General features: G+C 36.7%; 2 protein-coding genes and 1 non-coding gene across 3 annotated transcripts; 2 read left to right on the top strand and 1 right to left on the bottom strand.

The window, feature by feature from the left end:
- Positions 1 to 264: 264 nt before the first annotated feature.
- Positions 265 to 6,344, bottom strand: ACX2 (acyl-CoA oxidase 2). The gene is made up of 7 exons (XM_010270908.3): positions 5,733 to 6,344; positions 3,922 to 4,037; positions 2,052 to 2,932; positions 1,270 to 1,449; positions 1,015 to 1,181; positions 794 to 917; positions 265 to 661 (listed from the first exon to the last, which is right to left on the bottom strand). Exons 1-7 carry the CDS (start codon positions 6,173 to 6,175, stop codon positions 506 to 508), a joined length of 2,067 nt encoding a protein of 688 aa, XP_010269210.1. The 5' UTR covers positions 6,176 to 6,344; the 3' UTR covers positions 265 to 505.
- Positions 6,345 to 15,883: 9,539 nt separating this feature from the next.
- TRNAY-GUA (transfer RNA tyrosine (anticodon GUA)) lies at positions 15,884 to 15,974 on the top strand. Its single transcript is given in 2 exon segments — positions 15,884 to 15,920; positions 15,939 to 15,974. It is a non-coding gene; the product is annotated as a tRNA-Tyr (tRNA).
- A 440-nt stretch (positions 15,975 to 16,414) lies between these two features.
- Positions 16,415 to 19,113, top strand: LOC104605945 (uncharacterized). Its single transcript, XM_010270909.3, has 5 exons — positions 16,415 to 16,553; positions 16,902 to 17,897; positions 18,100 to 18,153; positions 18,302 to 18,486; positions 18,706 to 19,113. The coding sequence occupies exons 2-5, from the start codon at positions 17,069 to 17,071 to the stop codon at positions 18,790 to 18,792; spliced, it is 1,155 nt and encodes a 384-aa protein (XP_010269211.1). The 5' UTR covers positions 16,415 to 16,553; positions 16,902 to 17,068; the 3' UTR covers positions 18,793 to 19,113.
- The last annotated feature ends 4,421 nt before the right edge of the window (positions 19,114 to 23,534 follow it).

Below are 23,534 nucleotides of genomic sequence, written 5' to 3'. Positions count from 1 at the left end.
ATATTTTTCCAGAATTTTAGAAAGCAAGACTGCAGCACTTTCTACAAGATTTATCCTCTAAGAATTGATATACTGTTGTATGTATCCTGTGGCAATTTCAACTATTTCTCCAACATCCCATCAGTTTCTTCCTGGTTTGGTTTCAGGACCAGATGTTAATCTGATGGTTGCTTTGCGAACCACAAAATATGAGACAATGCCATACAATTAGGATTTAAGGGGTTCTGTTCAGTTAGACAATGTAGCCGGAAATGAAGATCAGAGTGCAGTCTAAATAAGAAATGATTTAGAATTGATTAATTATTGGTAAATATTCTTACAAGCAACTACTTTTTCAAGTGTACACTTAGATTTTTGACACTACTCCCCAAGCATGATGAGATGGAAAATCCTGCCAATCCGAAGAAATTTGCCAAATCTAGTGTGTTCAGAGACCGTTAAACACAACGGCCATCGGTATTATTCAGCATCCCCAGTGGTGATTTGAATGAATCCATCTCAAAGTTTAAAATCCAACGTACTGTGTATAATGAGTATAAGCTTCTGACTCCAAGCCAATAGGGGCCCGCAACACATGATCTGGGAGATCAAATGCGACTACAAATTCCCTAGCAATATTTCTTACTTGGAAACTCAGATACTCTGTCAGCTTGTGTATAGCCTACAAACAAAGAGAAAAAAAAACATTACATTTCAAGCCCAAAATATTTCAAATGGAATACATGTGTCGCTTTTCATCTACTTTACCATTTCTAATTTTTCAGTAATGAACATTGAACATTAGTTAGGATACCTTAGCCTTATTGGGGGCCACATAATCTACATTACGGTAGGTCCCAATATCATTCCAAATTCGATTGAGGGCATAAAGATCACAGATGAGCTTCAGAGCAGCTCTAGTGTTGTCATCAGGGCATCTGCAGTAGAAACAACCACATTATGTTCAATCATCATTACCATCATCATTATCTATAATAATAACAACAATAATTAGAGAATTGGACTAGAATATACTTCTGTACAGCCTCAATAAACTTTGCAAGGATGACTGATTCAATGTGAGACTCTGCAACTGTCAGGAGATGATTCAAACATCTATTCCAAGCACCAAAGCCTCCTAGAGTCTTAGAGTGTTTCCGAAGGCGTACAGCAACACTTTGAAGCAACCGAGATGTCCGATACTGTACCCAAGATATTAATTAAAAGGTTAAAAATATAGAAATCTGCATTTATATAGCACACTATGAATCAAAAAGTCATTAAATTCACCCTGAAGGCATCCAGCTGGAAGTTTGGATCTCTTAAATGATCTTCACCTTCCCACCGAGCTGTCACTGGATTTGGCTGAGAAAGATATGTACCCATGGACTCTCTCAGGTAGTTCCATGTGACTGCTAGTGTCCCACCTTGAAATTTCTCCTTGTATTGCTTCAAAAGGTCTGCTGCCACCTGCACAAAAAAACATAGTTTAGTGTCAACTTTGAGTGAAAGACAGAAATCTCTGTCACTCATAATGCTACTTTAGATGTCTTCTTTCACCAATAGACAGCTTGTAGAAGCAGGAATTGGGGGTTAGATGGCTCTCCATGGTAAGAGATTTTTCAACACAAAAATAAAATTCAATTGTATGCCCATAAACCTCCATCTCATTACCAAAAAGCTCTACACTAGAAAAATGGAAATATAACAGATAGATTGCTGTTACAACAATCGGATCAGAACAATTTTGGCATTGATGTCTTGGGCTGACAAGCATTAGAGAACAGGTTCAAGTCCAAACCTTGTCACTTTGTGTGGAAAAATGTCAAAGTTTATGTCTATATCTAGTCCACCCCTCCCAAGACCCCAGGCTAGCTGGGACCAACATTGGGTAATGGCCCTTTTTTATGGCTTGTGTGGGACCCATGGAATTTCCCCAGCCATGAACCTTGTATAATCTGTTTTACTAGGACCTTGGTATAGATTCATTAGTTATATCTGTCAAATAAACACAGAAAATATAACACATAGTGCAGGTGAAGGGCATCAATGAAATGGGAATTATTTTATACCTGCTGCAGAAGAACAGTGTTGTCCCCTTCAAATGTCTGAAATATGTCATGATCATTACGCAGGGTACCAAACCGATTAACAGCAGCATACCCATGGCCTCCACAGGCTTCACGGCAGATGCTCAAGGATTTGGCCGTATAAGATGTTACATAAGCCTTGAGGCCAGCAGAAAGTGAATGAACATCTCCTACCACATTTTCATCATGTGACTTCTTCATGTCAGAATATTTTTCCACCAAATAGAGAGTTGCAAAGTGGAATGCATAGGTTGAAGCCAGCATAGGCATAAGCTTGTGTTGCTGCGACTGGTAATCTAGAATGCTAATCTCTGGCTGCTTGGGAGGACCAAATTGCTGGCGAAGTAGAGAATAACGGACAGCAATTGTAACAGCAATTTTGAGGACACCAACTGAAGAATATGCAAGGCCCACCCTACCTCCAACAAGTTCCCCTAGCGTGGCTGCAAATCTTTTATTAGCGGTGGGTAGACTGCTTGTATATTTTCCATCCCGTGAGATATCTCCAAATCGATTAAGTAGATTATCTCGAGGAATCCTCACAGAATGGAATCTTAGTGCTCCATTGTCAACTCCATTCAAGCCAATCTTGTGGCCACAATCATGTATCTCAATACCAGGAAGCGTATGATGAGTCTTGAAGTCCCTAATTGGAACAATGAAAGCATGGACACCCATATCTGAAACACCTTCATTGTCTTTACATGGCAACATAAGCTTTGCAAAAACTGTTGCAAATTTCCCATGAACAGCAGCATTACCAATCCACCATTTGATGGCTCCATCATTGGGTGTATTTATTATGAACTCATCTGTGCTTGGATCAAATGTAGCAACTGTTTGGATGCCTTGAACATTTGAACCTTTTGAATACAAACAATAAACAGTGTTCAGACTAAAAGTCCTATCAGGAATTGTAGTAAATGAGAGGATATTGAAGCAGTTAATTACCAAAAAATAAATATTCAAGATAGAAAAAGATGCAATGAAACATGAAAATATAGTTGTACAAGAAAATGAAAAAAATGGATTAATTAAAAAAGATAAAATAAGAATGGAATAATAACGGTAAAACATAAGGTCCGTCTACCATGATACCATTGCATATGAATCCTTCAATATTCCTTGTATAAATGAGTTGTAGACCAGAAAAAATGGCATATAATTCATATATTTTCTTCCGTAACACATGATTTCTACCTTTCCAAAATAATGTTTGAAATGACTTGCACATACACATCAGATCAAGCCAAATTTTGGATATGATCTCCCATGACAGGACATCAAAAGCCGGGTCCAATCCCTGGACTGTATGTTGCATGACGTTTCCTCAGTGAGGATAGATGGTAACCATCAGGTAGACTCAAACAAGTGTCCATTTGCACAATAGCAGCACAAATGAATATGCCACACAACAAGGGCAGGGGCAATCAACCAACACATCCTAAATAGAAGATGCAAATCAGAAAATGAAGTTAGTATGTAACCAAAGTTACCCATTTCAAAAATGTTTCTGGACCTATGATTCTGGCCTTACAGACATGAATGTAACAAATGGATGGCCATCTAAATTTCAGTCAGGTAAAATTTTGGCTTAAGATCTCCTCTATGGAACCTGCCCTCATAGGTGCACATCACATGTACATACTGTAGGAAGACTGTTCTTCAGGCATGTGTGATTATTCAACAACTAGATGCAGTGAACATAAAATTGCCTCGAGAAATAAGCCTCATTGGTTCTCATGGAACACTTGTATTAGGGAGGAAGCAAAGTTTTTTATACCAACAGATCTGCTACAACCAAAATACTATGCAACAAAAAAAAAAAACTGAAAATGGCAGAAAAGCTTACCATGGTGAAGTTCTGTCATAGCAAAACAACCTGGATACTCCAAATTGTCAATCCCATCATAGTATTTGTCTCTATGTTTCTTGGTTCCTAAGTTGAGGACTGAACCTCCCCAAAGGCTGAACAATGCACCTGAAAGTTAGTATCTAAAAATATAGAAAGAAAAGAAAAGAAAAGCAATATATTAATCCATTCAACTGATGTCGTAGAAAACAAATATGTTGTGCACTAAAAGGGAAAAAAGTCATATATTCATATAGTAGTTTCCTTTCCCTATATCTATGTTTTATGGCCTGAAAAAAATTTCCTCAGTAAAGGACCATTACCCAATGTTGGTCCCAGCTATCTGTGGTCTTGGGAGGGAAGGTTGAGTATGGTCCTAACCATTGGCATTTTTCAAGACAAAGTGACCACCCTCGTGCTCAAACCAGCGTTCTCATGCTTTCTAGCCTGAGATTTTACCATTACACCAAGTAATGGCCCCTAAAAGATTTTCCTTGAGTCCTGATTTGGTTTGGTGCGAACAAAAGTGTGACAACCTGGCTAAGTGACCAATCATGAGTGAACATGTGGGCACCCATGATTGATCACTTAACCAGGTTTTCATATTTGTGTTCGTAGCAGATCCCATGCAATTTTCCTTAGATCCAACAGACTTATTTACACAATAGATACATCCTAATTCACTGTGATGCCTGCATTCCAATTGCAATCATCCTATCATCTTGTGTTTTATGTAATTTAGCCATAGCTTGTCCAGATTATGGTATAATTTGAAACTTGGCTCCATCCAATAGGTAACCAAGTAATATTTTTTGGTAGAAAAATCCTGCTGCTTCTACATATTTTTGTACATAATGTAAGATGTAAAATAAAGTAAAAGAATTAGACCACTTTCTTGTTTTTTTCTTTGGCATGCTTACTTTTTTATGAGAAGACTGACATGAATATCCATGGAATACAAAGATTATATCAGCCTGATGAAGGGGAATTCCCTTCTTTCTCTGACCCTTTTTATAGCTTTCTTCCGCTGTTCCACATATAGAGAAAACCCATTCTCTATTTCAATTCATGGAGAAAAGCCAAAGTTGGTGATAGAGGAATTCCCTTCTTGAAATGAAAAAAGGAAATAGAATTCAGTATATGAAGTAGAGGAGAGGGAGTCTTCTTTAATTTTCCCAAGATTGAAACTATATCTCATTAATTCCCCACCCCGCCCCCACGCCCCACCCCAACAGAAGGTAGAGCATTTAGCTGGAGAAAGAAATTCGGCAACCCATTCATTTGAAGAGATTTCAATCAATTCAGCCATATTTGAGTGAAATCAAACACAGAATTAGCAAGTGCTGGCAATCATAGGAGTGAGAGAAAGAAAAAGGAACGCCACAGTCTCACAACCACAAATAAGCAGAGAAAGCACTCTGATAAATCAAACAAAAGTTGCATAAAGTGTGTTATCTAAATTCTTCACGCCTTTGAATACGAATTAATTGATGAAATGAAATTCTAAACTTTGAGCTCAAATATAAGCAAACAGCACCCCTTCTTTATCGGTAGATAGATATACTAAAACAAGTTCACTTTTTATAAAATAAACACCTACTTTCAGATAGATGAAAAGAAAGCTCAAATTTTGAATTAAGTCAACGGGTATCGTTTCCAGCGAGATACCAATGACCAGTCCAAACAAGCAAACCCAGTGGTAATTGTTAAACCCCTTTCTATTCATAATGGGTAGTTGAGTACCAAAAAAAAAAATCTAAATCCATGAGATGAAGAAAAACATAGCAGGAGACTAAATCATGACAAATTACCTGTACTGCACTCCCATCTTAATGCCAAGGGACATGTCGACGCTCCCGACAGCTTCGGCGATTGCAAAATACTTACCAGGGTCTTCGAGAACATATTTAAAAGGTCTAATCCCAGCTTCTCTGACTAACGCAAGAAGTTGTCGCATGCAGAGATCCCGGTGTTCGTCCTTGGATATCTCCACCGGCGTTTGAAGATCAGGCCGAGAGTTGAAGAACTCAAATATCCTCTCTTGGATTTCCCTGTGTTTCCCCCTCATGTAATCAGAGAGCAGGGAAGCGTTCACGTTAAGCTTCACCCTGGCGCATGTTAGCAACTGGAGTGGGGTCTCTTCGGGAGGAAGACGACCTAGAGGTGTTAGGTGCAAGGAGAGACGCTGGATTCGCCTGACGACACGATGGTCTTCATCCTCTGCCGTCGAATTGGGGTTAGGTTTCTGCATCATCTGTTTTCGATGCAAAAGATGGAAACGTTGGGTAGCAGAGGTCGAGAGGATAGAATTCGAACGTCGAAAGACGGGGAGAGACAATGCAAAAAGTAAACGGCTATTTCACTGTATCTCCGGAGTTGGCGTATAGTAGTTAAATAGACAAAAAAGAAAAAATATCAAGAACAAGGAGGAAAGGAATGCTGGTTTGTTTATTTGGCGCGAGATCGGACGTGGCGTTACAATCCACTTACGTGTCCAAATCAAATTCGAGTAAGGTTCCAATCTGAATTCCATTAAACGGTCCGATTCACGGTGAATGATAGGACCACGTGTCTTTATTTTTTCTTTTGAGAAGTTGTGTACTTTTGTCTCCTTTGTTTTGAAAATTTTGTACTTACGTTTCCGTGTTTTTTTATTAATTTGGGATGAGGTGAGGTGAGAATAGATATATAACATCAACAAAGAATCAGACTGTTTCCATCTTTAATAATGAGAGTCAAAATCATCAATTATGGTATGGAGCCTTACGGAATACGGAGGCTATAGATATGACGCAGCCTTCTTCATCACTTCAAGCAAACAAGGAGGCCTCCTATATATAAGTCATATCCGATCCACTATATCATTCCAAGGGGTTCTACTTCTATTCTTTCTGCTTCATCCATGATCGATCTTCGTGAGGTCCGGCTAGGTATCGAAAGAAGGAGCCTTGCAGAAACTTACAGCAATCTGTCAAAGGTGAAGGGTTAGGGCTAGAAGTTAGACCAGGTCCAGTAGTGAAATAAATAATATATTTAGGTTAGAGGTTCAGCCTAGTGTCTGTATTTGTAGGATCAAAGTATTCTTGGGTACGTATGAGTTTGGAATTGATTTCAATTCATGGGCTGGCGTTGTGCATAGAATGTAGGTTGTTGACATTTTAAATGTTTATAATTCTGTATTGAAAATCAGAAATCTATATTAGGCATGTTCGTACTTTTCCGTTATAAAAATATCATTTATATGTGTAGGGTTATTATGACCAGATGGGTGAGAGTTAATCAAACCTGAACCCAATTTGGGTCAAATAACCAAAACTCTATCCTAACTCTACATCTGAAGAAAAATCATAAACTTTAAAATTAAGGATTATAAGTCATGCCAAATTACAAAAATACCCTTAATATGTATTATGGGTATTACAACCCGATGAGCTAGGTCAACCAAACCTGCACCTAATTTGGGTTAAATAATCAAATCTCTAACCTGACCCTAATATGACCATGTAGGGGTGAGTCAAGTCAAATTAACCATTTAACTTGGCCCATTGACATCCCTATATGAGATTAGCCACTCTCCTAGGGTAGCCAAAACACTAAACATAACTCAAAAATATAATATTATAGTTTGTTTGGATTGACTTGGCTCAATTAAAGATGTCATAAGGCTCTTTCTACTTCAATTTTGTATTATAATGCTTATGCATCACACATGTCCCCCGACTAGTATCATATTTATAACTATATAATACTATTAAGTTGGAGTGTGTATCACACTTGCATCACACATGCAAGAAATGGAATCTAAGAGTAACTTTTGCATTTCCCTTATAAATTATAGGAATGCCACATAAAGACAAATCTCCTAATATAATTGACTTGTAATTGCCTTTATGATATTCAAAATTTATAAGAGTGTCACATATAAGATATATTTACTCTATTTACCTCATTATGTAATTACCTCTATGATATTCAAAAATTACAAGAATGCTACATATAATTATTATTTATGATTATGCCATCCTATAAAATAAAATGCCATTCCTTTTCACTCTCACCTAATTCTCTCTCTCTCTCTCTCAACTTTTATTTATTTTATTATTATTATCATTATCTAAGAATTTATTTATTTAATAAAAGTAAATAAATTATTCATAAATTAATAAAATAATGTAGTGGACTCTATGGATTTCAAAAATTACAAGACTACCATATATCAGACAAACCTTCCTATGTAATTCACTCTATGGCATTCAAAAATTACAGGAGTGTCACATATAAGACAAATTTACTCTCTTTAATTACCTTGCTATGTAATTACCTCTATGATATTACCTTCCAATGTAATTGACTCTTTAGCATTCAAAAATTACAAGAGTGCCACATATAAGACAAATTTACTCTTTTTACCTCACTGTATAATTGCCTTTATAATATTCTAAAGCTACAAGAGTGAAAATATATAATTATTTACGATTATATCATCCTATAAAATAAAATATCATCCCTCTTCTCTCTTGCCTAATCCTCTCTCTCCTCATATTCTCCATCTCAACTTTTATTTTATTATTATTATTATTATTATTATTATTATTATTATTATTATTATCATCATCTAAGCATTTATTTATTTAATAAAAGTAAATAAGTTACTTATAAATCAGTAAAATAAAGGAAATTTGACATTTTTTTGGTAATAAAAGGAAATTTAAGATTGAGAGAAAGATTTTAATAGACATTTATTTATTTAAAAATAATTTTATAAAATAAAGGAAATTTGGCATTGAGAGAAAGATTTTAATAGACATTTACTTATTTATTTATTTATTTTACTAAATTGTTTATTGATTAGAAATAATTTACTAACAAATTATTCTCACCCCTTGAGCCCAATATTTAGGGCTATCAATGGGTCGGATCAGGTTTGAGCCCAATATTTATGAGGGGGCCAAAATGTAAGTGGAATGGGGGGTAGGGGAGAGTAAATATGGATGGCCATTTGTGAGCTCCGAGAAGCTCATGGCCGGCTTAAAGAGTTGGAGTCGCCACCCATTTTTTAGAGAAAATGGGCCCTCATTTTTAGGTTTGAAAAGCTCGATTTAAGTCTTTGATAGTGACTTCGTTTTTCATGGGAAAGACACACAACCAAGAGATTTCAAGTCCCAAGGATTGGGAGAGGGAAGGTATTAGGCACTCCTCTCTCCAAGCTACTTTAGTAGCCTAATACGGGAGTTATTCAGGCTCAGTTTCTTTTAGAGAAAAACAGAAATAGTTGTAAGAATTTCTTAAATTTGGAGGAACATGCTTTCAACTCCTCCTAAGACCAATTTTGAGGTGATGTTATCGGGTCTTAGGTACTGATTTCGCTAAGACACTCGCCTCTCTGCCACTACTCTCAGTCAAGAAGAAATTGAAAATGATGGTTCTCCAACATGAGTTTTCTAGTGTCTTTGACATGAGTTTTCTAGTGTCCTTACCTTAATGTGGGATCCCCTTTTTATAGTCGGAGTTGCCTAAGAGGAGGAGTGGTTGGAAGCAGGTGGTAGCGGTTGGCAATGGTTGGTGATGGATGGTCAGGATGTGTTCGACCGATGCCACATGTTTGGATCTGTGGGATGGCCGGGATGGATTCGACCAATGCCATGTGTTAAGATCAACAGGTCGACAAGATACCCTTACATCACTAAAGTCAACCAGTTTCTACCCCATTTAAACAAATAGATAGTTTAAAATTCAAAATGAATAAAAAATACAAATAAATGACGAAAGCAATAAAAATAATGACAACTTACCTGGGTTGTTGATCATTGTCGTTGCTGACTACAGTTGAGCGGCAAACAATGAATAGTGATGAAATACAGTCAATGAACAACAATCAAACTAAGAAATGAATGGTGGCAAAGAGATGCTTGTATTTAACTTCACTGCATGGGCAACAAACCACTCTTCTTGAAAGAGAATTATCTTAAAATAGGGGTGCCGCCAGTGAGTATAGTTGTGTAGTGGATGACGAACAGTGATGAAATATAGTCAACAAATGACGATTAAACTGAGCAATGAATGGTGACAAAGAGATGCCTGCATTGAAACAGAATTGTCTTAAGAGGGACGTTGGGCTCTTGAAACATGGGTGTCATGCTTTTGTGGCAGAGGGTTTAGGGTTTACATAGAGGGAGGAGAGAAAAGGGAGGAGAAAGGCAATGTATCGACAAAAAAAATTGTTTTTACCAAGCTTTGAAGTTTCCTAATCGATCACGTTATTGGGCAAAGAGTATTGTCTTGCATTGATAATTATCTTGCCATGTGGCCTAGTGAATGAGAGAGCTTGAAAGGGGCAAGGGAGAAAGGAGAGAAGAGAGAAGGGGAATGGGAGAAGGAGAGAGTTGTTGATGTGGGACCTAATCACTTTATATTATAATTAGTGGGGCCCGTGTGATGCATGGGAAGGTGTATCACATCTTGTCCCTTGCCCTCGAAAGTCAAGACACTTTACTCAATCCCTGCCCTAACCCCAATGGTAGGGCGGGTTTGAGGTGGGGCACCCATTCCTCGTTGAGGATGGGGAATCCCCAAATTTTCCCCACTTTGAGGAACTACCTAAAAAAATCTAATTTATGGATATTTTATAATTAGGATTATAGGAATTTGGGGTATTTTAGGAATTATCTTATGACAATTTGGGGGTAGTTTATAAATGAAATTATGGGATCCTAGGATTATAAAAATATGAGGAAAACTTAAAAGATATTTTAAAAATCAATATTAAATATGTGGATATTTTACTAATTTACCATCGAGTTCGGGGAATTATATTTAAACATAATCCCTAATTTGGGGCAAAATGATTTTCCCTATCCCCACCTTTTTCTGCCCTGTCCCCGCTTAAGATTTGAGAAAACTTGCCCAGTTTAGGGTGGATGGCAGGGTAGGACCCCGATTTTACAAGGAAAATTGATATCCCTACAAAACCATACTGAAAATGGTTTTTTTTATATAGGGTTATGGGTTGGATTTGAGTTAGACTAACTAGAATCTGACTCATATTGATTGTCTTCTTAACCGGAACGAAACTACTGTGTGGTTCCACAAAGTGGCCAAATAACCAAAATTGGGCTGGGATATTCAACCTTGTTTCACTCCCTTTCACTTCCAAATGCTATCTAACAACTTCGTCGGCAATGGGGCAAAGTTGGAGCGCTGCTCTACCTTCAAATCTGAAGATGGTTGAACTGCAAGAAAGAATACGATGGTTTAAAGCAATGGGGTGGAGTCCCTGTTTTGATGATTAGGAGAAAGACGAAGAATGCTCGGCTGTTTCAATGCTTGAAGAAAGAACATTTGCCTTACTTGTAGAGGATAAGAAAGAATGCATGTTTGTCTCTAAGGCAAAGCTCGTGTCTTCGTGTTTTAGTTGGAAGAGAAAGACAAATCGATGGTTTTGGAAAAGATATGGATAGTATAGGAAAGTGAATCAGTAGAATGAGAGTGGTGGAAAGCGGAGAGGAGAGAGAGTTAAGAAAATGCAAGGTGGGGGTAGTGGTGTAAAGTGGGCCGTGCTGGGCCGGCATGGCACCACTCGTGAAAAGTGCGGGCCATCACGGGCCATGCCGCCCTCCTCAATGAAATTTTTGGGGGTCGGCCCAGCATGGCCCACAGCCCAAGCCCGTGCCTTGCCACAGGCTTGGGCTAGGCCTTGGGCATGGGCTGAACTAGGCTAGACTGATTTTTTTGACTTTTTTTGTTTTCTTTTGAAAATTTTTATTTCTTTCCTAAGTAAAAGTGTAAAACTAAAATATTTAACTTTCCTTTGAACTTTGTGAACTATTTGAAATATTAAGAAATAAGAAATGAGAAATCTAAGTTATCTAACACATAAACGGAAAAAATACTTAACCAAATAGGAATGATGGAATAACAAATTAGAAGAAAAATATGAATTTTATTTCATTTAAATTTGAATGGTACAAATTACAAATACAATGTTTGGATCACTGGACACTTGGTTGAATGAAATATGAAAATGGAATAGAATAATAAAATATAAAAAATACAATATAGTTGCAAATTGAAAATACAAAATTACATTGTAATAAAAATAGCAAATAAATTAAATAAAATTAAAAAATACAATAATTTGAAAAAAACAATAAAATTTTCTATACAACTAGTCAACTTCATGAATCATGACTTTCATCATCTGCTTCAGGTGAAATATCCGGTGTAGTATCATGCCCTCCTTTGCCTTGTAATCTATCTTGTACATCTAGCCAATCCTTAAAGTAAATGCACATCTCTATACTTTCATCGTTCATGCAGTTTCTCTTGTCGTCCAACACCTTGGTACCTACACTAAAATAGGACTCCGATGGAACTGTAGACACCGAAGGGGTTAGTAGATCACGTGCCATGGCGGCGAGAATTGAATAATTTTTTGAATGTTCACTCCACCATGCTAAAATATCAAAATTATTTGTTCCCTCACCTAAACTAGAAAAATTTGCTTGTAAATAAAAATTAAGTTCAGTAAATGAACTTGTTGTAGAAGTAGCAAATTTCTATCTTTTACTTATTAAATAAAAAAGTTTTTCTCTTCTACTACTGGGCTCAAGATCAGAAGTAGAAGATGTTGTACAAGTTGTAGGAATATTTCCTACTACTTCAGATTCATATAAACTGTACATTTCAAATAACAAATTATTAATTTCTTCTTTTTTTATTTCCAATTTCAATATTCATTTATTCACAATATGTTTCAAGTAAAATATGTAAACCATCTTTCCTAATCCTAGGGTCTAATATTGTAACTAAACAATAAAGGGGAGAAATATTCTCCCAATATTTTTTAAATTTATTTTCTATTATTTCAACAATACATTTAAATTGTGGATTATTTCTATATTTTGCAAAACAATCACTAATCACTATTAATTGATAAGGTAAGTTACAACTAGTTGGATAATAAATATATGATAATTCATCAGTTGCACCATAAAAATGTTTCAAAAAAGCTCTTATACAAACTGTCATTTCCCAATCTTCCTCAAATATAATATCATTAGGCATTTTTACATTATAACAATTAGTAAGAATTTGTTTATGAGAAATACAACTAAACATATTCACGGGTCGGGCTGGGTTCGTGCCGAGCTTTGCCTTTACATTAACAGAAAATTTTTAGGCCCGAGCCCGAGCCCAAGCCCGAGCTCGGCCTGACCATTGGGCTTAGGTCTTGAGCCAGAGCCCTACTCGACTATAAAGCCCGAAGCCCAAGCCCAAGCCTAAGCACGAATAGAAATTTGGAAAGAAAAAGATTTTTCCTTTTTAATTCAATTAAAAGTTGTTTTATTTATACTAAAAGACCTCAAAACCCTAAAAAATAATGAAAAGTCTCATTATTACTCGAAAAAAGAGAAGAAAAATATATTATATATATGTTTTTTATTATATAAAATATATTTTTATTAATATAATACATTATCAAGTTGGGCTCAGGCTCAGGCTAGGCTTTTTTGAGAAAGCCTGAGCCCGGCCCGGAAAAAAGTTAGGCCCGATATTTTAGGCTTGAGCCCGAGCCTGACCCATGAACAAGTCTAAATACAACTTTCCAACATAGCATAGGTAGAATTTCATCTATGTTTTACATCTAATATAAAATGTTTATATTTTAAACAATAATTTTGACATAAATATCTAAATTCTTGTTTTCTTGACCCTAAACTTTTAATATATATAATACAATTTCTAATTTTAAAAATATGAGTAGAAATAATATTCAAGGCATCTTGAAACATAAATTTAAGATGTGACATGCACATCTGATATGAAATAATTTACCATTTAAACATAATTTTAATTGAGAATTTTAAATATTTATTGCAAAATCATTATTGCTAGCATTATCAATACTAATAGAAAATATTAAGCATGTAAAGTATTTAAAATGCTTATAGCAATAGCTGGGCCAATATGTGGCCATTCAACCCTAGTAAAACTTAAAATTCTTTTATTTAAAAGCCAATTTTCATCAATAAAATGGTTGGTAACACAAATATAACTTATGTTAAATTTAGATGTCCAAACATCAGAAGTAATTGCAACTTTAGAATTAAGATTTGATAACAAATAAATTAAATTTTGTTTATATGAATAAAAAATTTTTAAAGCATATGATCTAACTGTATTCCTAAAAACCTTTTTATATTGTGGATTTACAGAATTACGCAACCATTTTTCAAGCTTAGTATCTTCAACTAACAAAAATGGTTGTTCTGCATGTACAATGTATTATGCTAATTCTTGTCTCATTTTTTCTTATGAATATTTAAATGTACCAAAACTCCCCCTCCCAATTTGTGTTTGTGTTGTTTCTCTCCCTTCTTCTTCTTTTTCTTCTTTCTCATGTGTGAGCAAATGTCTGCTCAAATGCAATTACCACCCTTTAAAGTCTTTTCTACATTTTTGGCAAACTGTTCTTTTTCCCTTCCCCTCAATATCCTCTACTTTAAATATTTTCCAAACCGGGCTACTCAACTTAGAGGCCCTCTTTTTCTTTTCCCTAGTATCAGTACTAGGGGTGAAAGTTCCACTTCCATCAATATCAATAGCATTAGTGCTAACACTATCATGATGCGATTGAATATCGTCAACAGTGAACATGTTGGGGAATTGGTTTTGGGAAGAGCCAATAATTTTTTCTAAATTCTAAAAAGATAAAAATTAATTTAATTGGACTTACCCGGGTTGCCGGTTTAGAATCCCAACTTGATTTTAATGGTTAAAGCTTTTCAACGCCCAAGCCTCCCAAATTGTTAACTTGAGATACTTGAACTGGTTGAAAAAACCTTCTTCTTGTTGAAACTTCAATAAAGTTGAGACTTGAGAATTGGAGAATTAGCTAGTTAGCCAACTAGAGCTACTCAGATTGCAAAGAATGTATGAGAGAGAGAGAGAGAGAAAAGAGATTAAGACAATTGTTGAATTGGTGCGATGAAAATGGAGGATAGGGGCTATTTATAGGAATTGAACATAATTCAATTGCCCAATAATACCCTAAACACTAATTGTTTTTTAGTTGCTGGGAGGGGTATTTTGGTCATTGTAAAGTTATTTATAACTTTATCCAAAAAGGCCCATAAAACTAGTTGTTATATAGCTGTTGGGGGGCATTTGTGTCATTTTTCTCCCCTCCATAAGCAAAATATATAAATATCCCCTATATAGCTGTTAAGGGGTATTTATGTAAAAATCCCCCCAAAAAGCTGAAACTAGCCATTAGGGAGGGGGGGGGGCAACGACTAGTTTTCAGACGGGAGAGCAGCTCGCTATGGGCCCTGCGGGCTGTGCTACGGGTTGTGCCATGAGTGACACGGCACGAATAGTCACCATGCCGGGCCTGGCACGGCTCGTGGGCTATCGTGCCGGGCCGGTCCAATTTCATGCCCGACACAGCTTGATTTACACCTCTAGGTGGGGATAATGGAGTGAAAGTGGCATGGTGATGTGGTTTGTCTTCATTCATATACATATATATAGAATGTAATATAAAACTGTTCTAAATAGGTTTTAGAAAAATAAAAAATAAATTTAGTATGCAAATAGGAAGGGCTAGGGCGGGGCAAATTCTGGGATCCCTGTAGGGACAGGGTGGGGGGTTAGGATTTCTAGTTTGGTGGGGTTCGGGGCATGAATGGGGTGGGGCATTTGAGTTCAGGGTTAAGGACTAGGCATGTAAATACGAGTCTCGCTTTGCCCTGTTACCATTCCTAAATGGCTCACCAAACAGTATAACCCCATAATCTTAATGATGGTTTTATAGTTGTAGGTTGAATATGGAAAACCGCCCGATTAATCGATTGGGCGTTCAGATTTTTAGCCCGTTCCGAATCTTAAAGCACGGTTTCGCAGTGTTTTTTGTAATATGTTTTGAATTAAAAATAGTAAAGATTTAGCATTAATCACAAAGCCGACCTTAGCTCAGTTGGTAGAGCGGAGGACTGTAGTGGAGAATACCTATAGCCATCCTTAGGTCGCTGGTTCGAATCCGGCAGGTCGGATATTTGTTTTTAGATTATTATTTCCACGGTTCCACCGTCACACTCTGATTTACGAGGTTGTCTCCTAAGATAATTGGCCCATCACTACGAACGGCAATGATCGAAGGGCTTTGACCTTAAGAAATATCGTCCATCAATTACCCAATAATGATTTGATGTGGTTCCGAGTTGAACGGTCATGATTAATAGGATCAAAAGATACCGGTTCAACAGCCGCTTGATGGACACATTGCACATTGTCACGAAGCACGCAATGCATACCGCCTACGGTAGACAAAGAGATTCCTCGTCACGTGGGATGGGAGGGATGGACAAGAGAAAAGAAAGTAAATGCGCGTACCCCGGCCTCGCTTCGCGCCCATGCATTCAAAACGCGGCCCAAGTGGTCCCATTCCCATATGTGCGGTTCGTGCCTGGACGGTCAACAGTGAACTAGCTTGCTTGCATTTCGTATTTCGTATTCCCTCCCTCTTGGCTTCAGAGAGAGAGAGAGAGAGTGCTGTGGGATTATAGTGGGTGTCAATGTTTCCTCCATAATATTTCCAAAGTCTCCCTCTTGGCCTCTTCTTCCCCTTTAAGGTTAGTAATCTTTCTTAAACCTTCTTTCAACACTGTTTGTCAGCATCTCCAAGACGTACACCTCGTATTTCAAATTTTTTTTTTGGTTTTCTTTCACAAGGGTTTCGTTTCTGTCTGTCTATCTGTTACTCTCTGAACTTTCCGTATTGATTTTTGATGAAGTCTAAAAATTTCTTATTGGATTAGTTTGGGAAGATTTTATTTGATTGCTTATGTTGTTCTTAATATTTTTCCAAAGATGATCTAGAAATGTTTTGCAGTAGTTTAACGGAAATTCGAAAAGAAAAAGAAACAGGGTTTATCAATTTCTGTTTATTTATTATCTTTTTGTTGTATAATTTTTCTCAGGTTACTGTAAACCAGGATCAGAAATGGTCAGATCTACTATAAAATCTTAGGGATTTACCAAAGAGAAAGTCTTAAATTTGTTAAATTGTAAGATCAATACAACATTTGGGAGCTTATAGCGTTGGTGATTACCAATCCCGTTGCTCATAATCAATCGCTTAGCATTGATGATGAATAGAGATACCATTGATGGATTGCTTAAAAAGCGTCCCATTTTAACTGATGTAACCAATCAACATGGGAAAAGGGGATTTTTATCAATTTCGAGCAATTCCAGGCTTGAGAATGATAATGGGTTCCATAAATATCTAGAAGACAGATTTGTGGATTCTGAGTTTGCCCAACAAGGACGTTTGGGAGTGGAAAATCTAGTCCATAGGAAATGCAAGCGTGAATGTGTTGAAGATGGTTGTGAGAAGGGTTTGTCTCTGTCGAAGGCTAAGGATCTCTGCAGTTCACTGACCTCGGGCATTCATGATGATCTTCAAAAGGATAACATGATTACTGGTAAGTCTAGGCTCTCCAGTGAAATCAAGGATGCCTCAAATCTGTTCTCTGGTGATCTGTGTATTGTGAGAGGCAATACAGTGATGCACAGAATCTTGGAAGAGGGTGATGGGCCGAGAGATGGCTATTGTTCCAGTGCTTCTATGCCCATAATGCCTGGACAGCGCAACAGAAGTGGGGGCTTACAATCACTAACAACAATTCAAGGAGAAACCCAACATGACAAGGCAAGGGTTGGTGCTGATGTTATAAGAGTTGTTATCGGAAGAGTTCCTTTTAATGAAGCAGTAGATACTCATACTCATCTAAACAGCAAAGAGCAGATGGATGATGGTGCTAAGACATTAAACAAGTCTGGTATCATTGAATCATCAGATTATAAAGAGTTTGGACTAGAGAGGTGCACAGGTTTTATTGGTGATAGTTGGTCTAATGCTAGTGTAGACATAAGCTCGCTCAAAAATTGCTCTTGTTCTTTCTGTCTGAAAGGTAATCCCTTAGGTCCTTCCTTTATTGATGTCTTCATCCTATTGCTGTTTGTGTCCACTGAGCTTAACATGTGTTGAAGTTATAGGAGTTTATAAGTTTGTGTTCAAGGAAATATAGGTAGTAGGTGGTTTTATTGTTAACCTTAAATTGCCTCATTTTGCATTGATCTGAATGGTATGGACATTTTGTATTACTGTGCCAGCTGCTTATATTTGGTCGGACCTCTACTACCAGGATATCAAGGATCGTCTAGCTGGTAAGCCCATCCAAAATACTATTAAAATTAAGTTGGTTGTTATATTAATTTGATTTGATATATGGTTTATTAATGAACTCATCTTCCCCCTCCCTCTCTGTGGGAATCATGATTTTTGCTTACTTGATCTATATCACTTCTCTTCCAGCTTTAAAGAGGAGCATGAAAGAGGTTAAGCTTTCAGTAGATAGAAGTTGGCACCATTTTGAGGCTGACAAAAATGGTGAAGTAAACCCCAACAAATCAAACAAATTAGAATTTGATCTCATGGGTCGGGGTAGGTCACTATTTCTGCATACAGAGGATATCCTGGTTCGTGAAAGCAACCAGCTTGTGAGTCCTACTCTCCTTGTGTGTTTCCTCCATTCCTTTTTAATGCTTGTGGTTTTCTAGTAAAGCAAAGGTATATATTTTAATATTTGGGGATTGTTGCACCATTTGATTCATTCATCAATATGAATAGGTGAAGTTACACTTTAGTTTCTTCACTTATCCTTCAATTATCATTATTTTATGTCATTCATGATGAAGTCTTTTGATTCTGCATGGCAGCAATCCAGTCTTCTTGCTTTAAAAGACTTGAGAGGAAGCTGCAAGACAGATATGGAGATGATTAATGGGATGCTACCAAAGAAATAATAAAGTGCTTCTGATGTTTCCTTTGGCAATTTGTAAGTGGGCTCACTCCATTGTCATAGTGAATGTATGTTTAAGGATGTTTATGTGATAGATTAATGTCTTACCTGTCCCTTTGTACCCGTAAAATATCTGCAACATCTGCAGTGATAATATCTTGTTATCTGACCTTAATACGGTTGGGGTTAATGATCTTGCTGATTTGGTATTTTGGTTTAAGGGATATCTAAAATGGTGCTTTGCTTGCAACCGCAAGTGATATAATGTAATACTTTTGGACCATGTACTATAGAACTGATGCAAATTCCCCACTTTTTCTTTGGATGACTGCCTGTAGGACAGTATGAGGTATATGTTATTACTTTACCCACGGTGAGGGGATGGATGATCCTCTCATTATGGGAAGCCATATCCGTCCTCTATGGGAAGACCATCTACGACATAGAGAATATATAAAGGGGATACCCACAACCAGGCATCCAAACTTTATTCCAACGATATGGGTTGGCTACATAAATCTTGTTTTTCTATTCAATTCTGTTTAATACCATACCATATTTATTGTTAAACGAGGGAAAATAGATTAAGGTTATTTGATTAAGTGTAGAGAAGACCATCTACCACACCCATGTAAAGAAACGATTTATTAGAAGCTGAAGGGGGTAGAAAAATGCTAATGGGTGCCCGATAAGGACATAGGTTGTAGTAATAAATGATTTAAGGGCTTATGGTTCAACATTGGATGTGACAGTAAACAGAGGAATGGCAAATAGGATTCTTGTAACTGATGTAATATAGTTGAGACAAAGCTTAGATAATGATGATGATGATGTATATATTTAATACTTTATTACATAAATGTTGAGTGAGAGACTCTGAGTGGTTATGTTTTATTTATTTATTTTTTCAAAACCGGTTTAGAGGTGTTGGTTTAAGTCCCGGTTACCTTCTGAATCATGGTCTGACCCAACACAATCCCCGTAGGGGAGAAGCTCCAGGCATGATATTTATTGGTCAATACGGACCATACATATCAATACTTTGAACCTTGCTGGCATGCGAGCCTGGGCAGGCTGTACTTGGCTGGCCCAAACCCCTTATAAAAGGGAAGCCCGACACTACTTGCAGCACGAGCCTAGGTGGGAGTGTGAGTTGGGCCTAGCATGGTCCGCTTACTACAATGATGTCCTGGGGCTAGTATGGGCCAAGTTATGCTACCTGCCCATAGGCAGCCTGGCCCACTTACAGCTCTATTTATGAATGATGATTCAGTAGTTCAATCATTTACGTTGCATGGAATAACTTGTGTCACAAGAAAAACATAGGTCGTCGATTATCGTATGATTTGATGGGTCATGAGGTATAACCCACATTTGCTTTGCTAGGACAGTGTCTTAGCCCAGCGGTGAAACAAGTAAATTCACATGAAATAACTTTTTGGTAGGGCCATTGCGATCCAAGGCTATGATTTTCTGTTTTAATCCTGTGCTACAAGTAGCAAAAGTGAACTCGAGGTATAATGGTTGATTGATGAGTTAAAGGATTGGCCAATTAATGGGTCGGTTTAATGGTTCAACTCATTCACTGATTAATAAGAAGAATTATTGGATTATCTTGGTCGAAGACGGATTGTGGCTGATTGATGGGTTGAATGATGCAATCACATGGGTCGATGACAGATTCAAAAGAGGGGTTTTTATGATTCAGTACACCTCAATAACTTTTCTGAATTTGTATAAGGGATAAGTGGATTGTAAGAATTTGAATTCTATTGCAGATTTATAATAATTTAAAATTTCAAAATTTCAAATATCTTCGCTTATAACACCAATACCCATTCATGTATTGGCATCAATTTTGAGCTGGCACCTATTCTCACTGTATATATAGTAAGATTTGTGAGGATGGACTGAACAGTAAAAACCCTTTTGTATAATTGGGAACAATGCAAGGGGAATTCATCACAATTATAAGGGATTTAGGACAATGCATTTGTAAAACCAATACAAATTTCTGAGGGAGAGTAGGTTATAAAATTCTCTTAAAAATATTGGAGGATAACAGACTGAAGGATAACAGGCTGAAGTTGCAGAATTGAATGATTTATTGCTGTCTTAATTGATAAAATAATTAAATAATAAAATTCTCAAGGCCAATTATCCAACTTCAGCTTCAGAACCCCTTTAAATATTAATTTACTAAGAACCCATTTGCTTTTCGGTAAGTTATTTATTCGGGTAAATGCAATTACCTGTGTAGGTTTTTCCTGGGAAACACTTATCCAGGTAAGTGCATTTACCCATGTTTTTTTATTTCTCAGGTAAATAAGGTAATATCCATTTTAGTCATAAACATTTATTATTAAAAGGGGCATTTTTGCCCCATTCAAGTATTAACAACTTTCTTCCTAGGTGAGAATGTTATTTACTCACCTAAATGATACCCAAGAAAATAAATTTTCCTAGATCCCTACATTAATCTGAAAAACGAACATGGGATTCTTACTCAATGGGAACCAAAATCTTATTGACCAACTTTCCCCATCTCAAAATCCAAAAAAAGAACGCTCCCTACATTTAGGAGTTGCTTTCATGTAAATGGGCTTTTGGAAAAGCTTTTTTTTTTTTTAGGTTTTTGAAAAAAGGTTTTTTTTAGCAAAAGATATTTTTTGCACTAGGGCTTTTTGTTTAAAAGAACTTTTTGCAAACATTGAAGCTAAATGGATTTTTTTAAACATTTGTAGATGGTTTTTATAAGATGAAAAAAAAAACAGTTTAGGCTTTTTTATTATTCAATCCATCTGCAGAAATCTTAACTCCACCTTACAGTTGGGATATATGCCAATTTAAGGACAGGTATGGATGTTTTAATGTTTAGGGAATCCCATGTTAGTAACTTAACGTTAAACTGACTAACGGGTATTATCCGTATTAATAGATTAGCATTTTGCTCTTCATTATATTCGATCTATTTTCCAATATTTCAGAAATATACATGTTTAGACTAACCGCCCATTTAGTATCATCAAAAGGTTAGCATCATTAGTAAAGTCTTTCAGGCGAAGAAGATTATCACCCTTGGAGAAGGTGATTTGGTGGTTCGCCCACGCAAACCTTTTCATTAGTAACACGAGCTTTCGGGCGCAAGCCATCTATTCTCGCTGGCGGTGCCACTTTCCTGGCCGACGCGGCTCTTGGTGGCATTTCTTTCAAGTTTCAACATGCCTATTTTAATCTGTGAAATAAAATCTGTATGTACATAAAAAGAAATAAATGCAGATAACAAAAAAAAAATGAAAAGAGAATATCAGATTTAATGTGTTTCGGTCAAATTGTCTATGTTTACGGGCAGGAGTTGGAATTATTTTTTTATTATAAACATGAAAAAATATAATAAAAATGACCTCATCAGAATCTCGCCCATACCCAATGACTAATGCATACAACACCACACCCCTCTTATCACACTATATATAGTATAGAATGAAATAAAATGAAATGGAATGAAAACAATAGAGGAGATCCCTATTTATATTTGTATAGAGAGGTATAATGGACATTTTAAAAAGTTAACTTCACCGCTAAATAATGTTAAACAGTGGACTTCACCGCTAAATAATGTTTGCTAATTCCATGAACGACCGACTGGCCCACTGAATGTAATTTATGTGATTGCATCTCTTAGATTTATACTGAGGTCAAGTTTGTTCTTGGAAGTTGGAACAGAATGGAGATGTGACGGCATCTCTCAGATTTTTCACTTTCCCAGGAAGTATAGGATATGGGTTTTGAGTAAAAACTTGTCACATGTAAACTCATTGGATGATCAAACACCTCCCAACTAACTTCGGTGCAGGATCCACCATTAGTTTGATTGGCTGAGCCCAAGTTTTAATAGTTGTTAGAGGAAAGATATAATAACTATTGTGCACTCGATCCCACTGTATCTTTCAGAAATGGCTCCACCATGGTACAGAGGAGCTTTTAGGTTTAACAATGGCTTCCAGTTCAGTGTAGGCATCAAAGCATTACCAATTTACCAGCAAATCTCATAAACTTTAGTACTGAAAAGATTAGAGGCGGCTGCGGTTGGCGTCTCTCTGGCCCTGGCTGCAGTCCCAGCTTCAATCCTAATTAATCTGGTGATATCTCTCATGTCCATTGTGATGAATGCAGTTGTGGGTAGGGGTGTCGATTGGACTGGATTTGGTCCAATCCGATCCATTCAGTCCAATGTGAGTCCATTACAAGTGGATTAGGTTTAATCAAATCCAATAAATAATTTGGATCATTTTGGACCAGTCCAATTCAATGTCTAGACCGTTTAATTTATTCAAATTCATTTTAATTTAGATTGGTTTTAACCTAAACCCGGTCCATTGACACCTATGTTTCTTATCTTATATTAATGAACCAGATATTGACTTAATTCAACCAAATCCGATATAAATTTATTATGTTCTTACTAGGTCCAGTCCAATCTAATTGGACCAAATTGGTCCAATCGACTGTTTTTTTTGTCCATCCAATCCATCCAAATTGATTTTGGACTGGATGAGATCCATTCTAAAACCGGTCCTTTGACACCCTTAATTGTGGGTACTGGCTCAACCTTAATATCCTTGCTAATAGTGGATAGATTAGGCGGACGGATGTTGTTTGCAATAGGCGGAGTTTAGATGTTTGTCTCATAGATTAGGCCGACGATATGCTTCAAAATGACTGTTTCCATGTGTTTCGGAATCC

The sequence above is a fragment of the Nelumbo nucifera genome, chromosome 1 (genome assembly GCF_055504915.1).
Source record: "Nelumbo nucifera cultivar China Antique chromosome 1, China Antique-T2T, whole genome shotgun sequence".
In the NCBI taxonomy this organism is placed as follows: Eukaryota; Viridiplantae; Streptophyta; class Magnoliopsida; order Proteales; family Nelumbonaceae; genus Nelumbo; species Nelumbo nucifera.
The sequence above is the reverse complement of the archived record's forward strand: the minus strand, read 5'-3'. Positions and strand labels throughout refer to the sequence as shown.

Bases quoted from the DNA above. Each gene is read 5' to 3' on its own strand.
- ACX2 (XM_010270908.3), bottom strand. From the start codon at position 6,175: ATGATGCAGAAACCTAACCCCAATTCGACGGCAGAGGATGAAGACCAT. The intron at 4,038-5,732 runs GTAATTTGTCAT...TGCATTGTTCAG, and splicing joins AAGATGGGAGTGCAGTACAG to CCTTTGGGGAGGTTCAGTCC. The intron at 662-793 runs GTATCCTAACTA...CTTTGTTTGTAG, and splicing joins TGGCCCCCAATAAGGCTAAG to GCTATACACAAGCTGACAGA.
- LOC104605945 (XM_010270909.3), top strand. From the start codon at position 17,069: ATGATGAATAGAGATACCATTGATGGATTGCTTAAAAAGCGTCCCATT. The intron at 17,898-18,099 runs GTAATCCCTTAG...TTACTGTGCCAG, and splicing joins TTGTTCTTTCTGTCTGAAAG to CTGCTTATATTTGGTCGGAC. The intron at 18,154-18,301 runs GTAAGCCCATCC...CTTCTCTTCCAG, and splicing joins TATCAAGGATCGTCTAGCTG to CTTTAAAGAGGAGCATGAAA.